The sequence below is a fragment of the Belonocnema kinseyi genome, chromosome 2, assembly GCF_010883055.1.
Source record: "Belonocnema kinseyi isolate 2016_QV_RU_SX_M_011 chromosome 2, B_treatae_v1, whole genome shotgun sequence".
Taxonomy (NCBI): domain Eukaryota; kingdom Metazoa; phylum Arthropoda; class Insecta; order Hymenoptera; family Cynipidae; genus Belonocnema; species Belonocnema kinseyi.
Window position 1 is genome coordinate 31,256,481 of NC_046658.1, and position 7,630 is coordinate 31,264,110.

At 30.6% G+C, this 7,630-nt stretch overlaps 1 protein-coding gene across 4 annotated transcripts in view; it reads right to left on the minus strand.

Annotated features, from left to right (window-relative positions):
* Positions 1-4,757: 4,757 nt before the first annotated feature.
* The window catches only part of LOC117167978 (ATPase inhibitor mai-2, mitochondrial-like), a 16,813-nt gene continuing 13,940 nt past the window's right edge, over positions 4,758-7,630 (minus strand). For all 4 annotated transcript variants that reach the window (XM_033353258.1, XM_033353260.1, XM_033353261.1 and 1 more), the window contains exons 2-3: positions 6,899-7,031; positions 4,758-6,684 (exon numbers count right to left, since the gene is read on the minus strand). In XM_033353258.1, coding sequence (XP_033209149.1) covers positions 6,550-6,684; positions 6,899-7,031 — 268 coding nt within the window. In that variant the 3' untranslated portion in view covers positions 4,758-6,549. The remainder of the gene's footprint in view (positions 6,685-6,898; positions 7,032-7,630) is intronic.

A 7,630-nucleotide genomic window follows, 5' to 3' on the forward strand; every position in this document is an offset into this window, starting at 1 on the left:
AAAAAAAAAAAAAACGATTTTAAAACTTACCCAATATATACGATTAATTTTTAATCAATTCTATAATAGTTACATTTTCAGATAAAGATAAATCATTTTTAACGGGAAAAATTTATTTTCAACAAAGTCGTTGAATTGTCAACCAATAACATGAATTTTCGACCAAGAAAATTAATGATCTACAAAAAAAGACAAATTTCAAACAAAATACATGAATTTTCAACGAAATTATTTAATTTTAAAGTCAAAAAGGTGAATTATCCACAAAAAGTTGAATTTCTTGAGCGAAAAATATGAGTTTTCAATGAAAGAGTTAAACTTTCAACCAAATAGTTAAATTTTCAACTATAATTATAAAACCTTGTTAAAAAAAGTCTTTTTTTACAAAGTAGTCCAACTCTTAGTGAAATAATCGACTTTTAAACGCAAGAAGATATACAGTTCATATTTTAACGAAACAATTGCACTTTTGACCAAAAATGATACATTTTCAACCAAAAAGATTAAATTTCTACTAAAAAAGGTAAGTTTAATTTTAATAAATTTCTAAATTTTAAAGTCAAAAAGAGTATTATCTACAAAAAAGCTGAATTTTTAACCTAATTTAAAGGCAAATAGTTGAATTTTCAACTATAATTATGAATCTTTAATAAGAAAAAATTAATTTTTTAATAAGTAGTTCAACTTTAAGTGAATTTAAGGGAAAGAGATAGACAGATGCAAGAAAGGGGAAGAGAGAATCGAAGAATCACTTGGACTCGAGTCTCGACCGTACACTATTCGAGTCTAGATATTCGAATCTCAGACACCAAGAGGTTGCTATACAATCGAACTAAATCTCGATCACGAAGGAATAATAAGGAGACCCAACTGCCCGTGGGAAGCCATCTGAAACTGGCAATAGAAACATTACCGTAAGTGATACGCACATTACAGGAAGATCTCAGATTTGAGTGCGCAGTTGTCCTCTTCCTATACATGGAAGTGTGCGAGTGAGAAAGTTTGTCAAATTGACGTAAGTTAGAGGTTGTGTTCTTTTATTGATCATCATACAAAAGATACACTAAATAAATATATAAAGAAGCTCTGAGAAATAATCCGCAGGCACCGTGGACATAGGAAACAACGGACTAGGCATGCCATTGGGGGGGTGATGCAATGAGGGGGGGAGGTCCGCCACCTTTTGATGTCCCGTGACAAACATGGCAGCGCCCACATGTTTATATTTTCATGCAGTTTGTCGACAAAAATGCGCGTGCGCATAATCAAATGACACATCGTAAAATGGCGGCTCTCACCACTCATGGAATTCTCCCCCCTCCCTTGGATTCATCCCGCTCGCCAAGTTAGGATGGCATGTCTAGTCCCGTGTTTCCTATGTCCACGGCAGGCACAAATTAAATGACAGATAAAACAATCAAATATATTAGACGTTTATTGAACTTACAGTGCAGGCTTTAAAAAAAACGAAGTTTATTTGCCTTCTACGGCGTGTAACTTCGTCCACAACCCGGAACTTGACACCTCATGGCTTAGAACACATTTCTGAGACTTGCATCAAAACAAACAGAACCTCTCAACTTACGTCAATTTGACAAACTTTCTCACTCGCACACTTTTTCATGTATAGGAAGAGGATAACTGTGCACCTGCGCACTCAAATCTAAGATCTTCCTGTAATGTGCGTATCACTTACGGTAATGTTTCTATTCCCAAGTGGGGGAACGGAGTTAGGTCTCCTTATTATTCCTTCGTGATCTCGATTCACCTAAATGTCATTTCAACTAAAACTCTATAGTTTGTGCACAGTGGACGGTCTTGCTCGAAAGAGGGCCGTGTGCGTAGTTACAAAGTAGGATGCGGTGACTGAGTTGTACCAAAAATATACGGTTGGCGGCGTGACATGCGGGCTCCGAATCACCGATAAAGAGAAATTGATAATGATTTAAAAAATAATAAATGTAATGAAGTTGAATAAAACAATAAGTTGTTTTTAATCTAGTAAAGTGTAATTCGATAAATGTAAAGGTAATTAAATATGTTCAAAAATAGTTACATTAAGTGAAAAGTGACCGGTTAATAAAAAGTGTATTTTTTCGTAATTTTTTATTTTGATTCGCCGTGAATGATTTTCTGTATGGGGTTATAGATTTTTTGTTTATTTAAAATTTACGAATTTTATTGACTTTCATTAGGATCTGTGCACGAAAAACGTGAAGCTGTTGTTCAAAAATTTAAGTGTGGTATATTAATTTGAGGCTATGTGCGTGACAATATTCTGTTAAAAACTTTATCACAGTTATTAGGTACGATGAGGCGTCGTTCGCTAATGTCGAAGGCTTTAAATTAGGATTCTTCAAAACTTGAATTACACGTATATGCATATATCTTATAATAATATATATTAGGTCATTGTACATTGATAAAAGAATGTCATTCATATTTTCTGCAGCAATACTTTAACTGCTTCATTTGAAATTATATTGTTATAATTATAGCAAAAAAAAAAGTTGAGGGAATTTTTAACAAATTTTTTGTATAACTTTTTTATTATAACTTGAGTACATTTAACTGCGTTTTGAAAAATAATAAAAGTTCACATATAATAGTAATTTTTAAATTTGGAAACATTCAAAAAGTGTAAAAAAAAATTTTTTTTAATCTAAAACAGAAATAAACTGGAATTTAATTTTTTTAATGATATATAGTTAACATTATATTTATTTATGTATTTGATAAGTCGTAACATGATGAAATAAAGTCAATTACAAATAATAGAAAATTTAAGAATGAAAGCATACTTAAAAAAAAGGAACATTATTAAAAGTAGTAAATGAACTATTGCAGTAATTACTATCAGTTTGATAAATAATACCTTGTAATTGCTAAAACGATGTTAAATTCATGCTTTGCAGAAATAAAAGAAGAGAAAGAAAGCATTTGGCGGACCTATTATTATATTTATATAATAAAAATAAGTGTGTCAACAAAAACAAAAGAAGAAGAAAATACTGAAGTAATATATTGCAGACCCGCCAAATGTTTTTGTCATAGAAAAAATAATATTTAGAAATGTTAAAATCCCTGACAACCTTATAGTTCCTATAAAATCCTTCTAAATCTACTGTAAGTCTAGTAAATTGTTGAAAACCGCATAGAATTTTTTGTATTACTTAAAATCATTAGAATCTTTGGAAGTTCTTTTAAAGTTTTAAAATGAAATGATCATTCGTTGGAATCCTTGGAAATACCTAAAATGTGTCAAATTCTTTGAAATCTTTTTTAAAATCTTGAAATTTTGTAGGAGCTTATAAATTCTCAGTAATCTTTTAAAATGTCCTTCTAATCTCTTAAAAAACCTTTAAAGTTATTGAAATCTAATAGAAATGTTTTTAAATCTTTTCAAATTTTTTAAATCTGATGATATTCCTTTCAATATCTTGAAATATTTGAAGCCCTTTGAAATCCGTTGAGACCCAGGAAAATTGATTGAAATACCTTATGAAGTCTTTGCAATCCTTTAGAATTGCTGAAATGCTCCGAAATTTTATAAAACGCCTTAAAAGTCGTTTGAATTATTGGTAAAACTCGGAAATTCTCTTAAATACTTTCGAATCCTTTTCAATATTCTCAAGTCTTATAAATCCTATCAAATCCTTTGAAATTTAAGGAAATTCTTTTAAACCGCAGATTACCCGAGATATTCAAAATTATCTTTAAATCTTTGAAAACCTACAAATCGCCTCATTTTTGTGAAATTCTATGCAGTTTATAGAAATATTCTAAAATGCTTAGAATTTCTATGTATCTATTGATACACTTTTAGAAGATTTAGAAGGATTTTATAGGAACTATAAGGTTTTAAGGGATTTTAACATTTCTAAATTTTTTTTTTCTATGACAAAAACATTTGGCGGGTTTGCAATATATTACTTTATTATTTTCTTCTTTTCTTGTATCTGTTGGCGCACTTATTTTTATTATATCAATATAATAATAGGCCCGCCAAATGCTTTCTTTCCCTTATTTCTGCAAAGCATGAATTTCACATCGTTTGATCAATTACAAAGTATTATTTATCAATCTGATATTAATTACTGCAATAGTTCATTTACTACTTTTAATAATGTTCCTTTTTTTAAGTATGCTTCCATTCTTAAATTTTCTACTATATGTAATTTACTTTATTTCATCATGTTATAACTTATCGAATACATAAATAAATATAATGTTAACTATATATCATTTAAAAAAATTAAATTCCAGTTTATTTCTGTTTTGGATTAAAAAAAATTTTTTTAACACTTTTTGAATGTTTACAAATTTAAAAAGTACTATTATATGTGAACTTTCATTATGTTTCAAAACGCAGTTAAATGTACTTAAGTTATAATAAAAAAAGTTACACAAAAATTTGTTAAAAATTCCCTCAACTTTTTTTTTTCTATAATTATAACAATATAGTTTCAAATAAAGCAGTTAAAGTACTGCCTCAGAAAATATGAATGACATTGTTTTATCAATGTCTAATGACCTAATACATATTATTATAAGATATATGCATATTCGTGTAATTCAAGTTTTGAAGAATCCTAATTTAAAGCCTTCGACATTAGCGAACGACGCCTCATCGTACCTAATAACTGTGATAAAGTTTTTAACAGAATATTGTCACGCACATAGCCTCAAATTAATATACCACACTTAAATTTTTGAACAACAGCTTCACGTTTTTCGTGCACAGATCCTAATGAAAGTCAATACAATTCATAAATTTTCTATTTGCTTGATTAGGGGCCATTCACAAAATACACATTCACAAATAACTCACAAGTGATATAAATATATGTCATTTTGAAAAATTAAGAAGTCGTTTATAAAAACTTATTTGTTAGGGAAATAAAAAACTTAATTGCATAACATAACCTGAAATGTAAAACACATAAATCCATGTGGTTATTTAAAAATATAATAATTTTAGTACACTGAGATGAATAAGAGAATAATAACGAAAATTAGTAATTGTATTAATATTTTTAGATGTATAAATATCTCATTATCATATTTTTATTTAATTTAGAAAAATATATATTTTAAACATTCTAAATAAAGCAAAATCCACTTTACGTGGTTTATTTTTATTTGTACAAAAACTAACAAGTATTTCTCCTCATATGAAATTATTATGTGCACAGTATTTTCAGTATTATTCTTGGTGGAAAAAATAATGAAATTAATATTTTTACAATTATAAACTATTACCGCTTCAGTGTAACAACTGATATCTCTTCTTTCAATTACAACAAATTATGCGTCTAATATTTAAATGAATATTTTGCGTATAAAAACCTGTTTATGCATACATTTTTCATCATTTGTAAAGTTTATTTACAAGAAATTTAGCGAAATTTAATAATGAAGGGAATTTTGAGGAAGCAGAATTTGGAAACAATTGCTGTCAGGGATCTGTAGGTTCATTTACTTTTAGTGACTGGGGGCAGCGCTAGATGGCGCTGATTTGGACGTAAGTCCTCAAAACCATACATGCGAGTGCCACCACTATGTTTTGGGGCCCCCTCATCCCCACTTTTATTCTCCATCTTCTTCTGGTGTGGTGGGAAAAGATGAGTCGGATGATGTATTAATTCCGTTTGCATCGGGATCGAGCAATCGTTGAACGATTACATCTTAGCTAATTTTTCAAAACAATCAAAACATTTTCTGGGTACAAGGTGCTCTGTTGGAGCGACGCGGGGACTCATATTTTTGGATTACGTTAAACAGGCTTCCATACCCAGTAAAATTGCGAAAAATAAAACGAAACATTATGACATTGAGTAAAAGTAGATCCTGGAATCATTAAAAGTAAAGCAAATAATTTGTTAGTTAAATACATACACTTAGAATCCTACACTTCAATTTTTATGTTATAATTGCCAAATATGTAGAATGAAACTCGATCACCGACCTTTGAGAAGACAAGAGAAGGTAATGTTATCGAAATTTATAAAAGGGCAACTTTTGCAATTAACTTCTTTCAGAAAATATTTTCATATTTAACGTAGTTTTTATTTTTATACTATGATAGAAAGTAATTGATTAAATGCATATCATAATAACAATAACTGAAAGCGATCACACAAACGCGGCACTAGAAATATATATATATATATATATATATATATATATATGACCATCCGCGAAGGAAGGGACCTAATGCGGAAAAAATCGATTTTTATTTTCTTACGCCTATTGATAGTTTTTAAGTTACTCTTTCATTCTGAATAATCAAAATTGTTAGGTTAATTACTTCTCTTCTTATTAAGCTACAAACAAGCCCCACCACTCACCACAACTGGGTATAGCCGACGCGGACCGATTTGAGCCGAGCTCATGCATACGTCGCCTAAACGTGTAGTGGTAAGTAGAGGGGGTATTTTCGTAGATGCATCCCCACTGCTCAAATGCTGCCTTGCGGACTCTGCTACAATCGCCCGTCCTGTAAAATCTGTGTAAAATTATAAATTTACATTCTGAAGTTTTAACTGCTTATTCCTCCTTCTCCATGTCGGTAATTCTTTTCTTATGACGATTGATTGCCTCCTGGTGGCGCTTGATTTGTTCTTCGTGAAAAGAGATCTCGTCATGAATTCCTTCGCGCAATTTTTGCAACTGTTCTTTTTGCTGAAACAAAATAATTAAGAAACTGTATTGCGTTTAATTTTAATACCAACTTTTTATTTTAAAAACTTTTCTATTCAATGCTTGTTTTATATTATTTGTCGTCTTTGTAGCAAACTTTAATTGACAATTGTAAATTAATTACGCATGCGCTTTAAAATTATTAAGTGTTAACAAAGTGAAGGTGTGTGTATTTTATTACTTAAATGTTTCCAACCTGATTATAGAAAAACTGATCCTCTCTAGCAGCTTCCATTTTGCCAAAGGAACCACCAGCTTCGCGGATGGCGCCGCCACCACCGCCTCCTTTTCCAGAACCAGAGCCAGGTTCGCCAGACATTCTCACATGACTGAAAAATGAATTAGTATTAATAATATTACGTCGCTATATTATAGATCGTTTAAAACAACAAGAATATCAGCTTTAGATAGTATTTTAATGCAATTATATATATTAATTTCAATTCTGTTTGCCAAATTCGCATTAATTAATACAATTTCTTGGAAAATGTCAGAATATAGTAATTATACCAAAATAGTTTCTAGTAGAGACATTTGAATTTTTTAACGATTTCCAACTTCTCGATAAACATGATCATTACGATATATCGTGCAGACCCATATTTGAGACATAATAGTAACAAAAGTAACAATGATTTTAAATTTTGGCCTCATCAAATCGATCTATTTATCATTTAATTAAAGATTCTAACAGTTTATTGCCAAACCAAACATTTTTTCCAGCCAAGGCAGAAGTGGCAGGTGATGCCCCTATTCTGCACTCTGATACACATGTACACGCACACACTAAGGGTTTCTGCTGAATATGGTTACAAAAATAAAAAGTCAGTCGCGGACAATTGTCCAGGGGTGGCCCCGAAGGAATTAACCCCCAAGCGGAGGTGTGAAAACCGTGCCGAAAGCTGAATGGCACCTGGGTGGGGTGCCT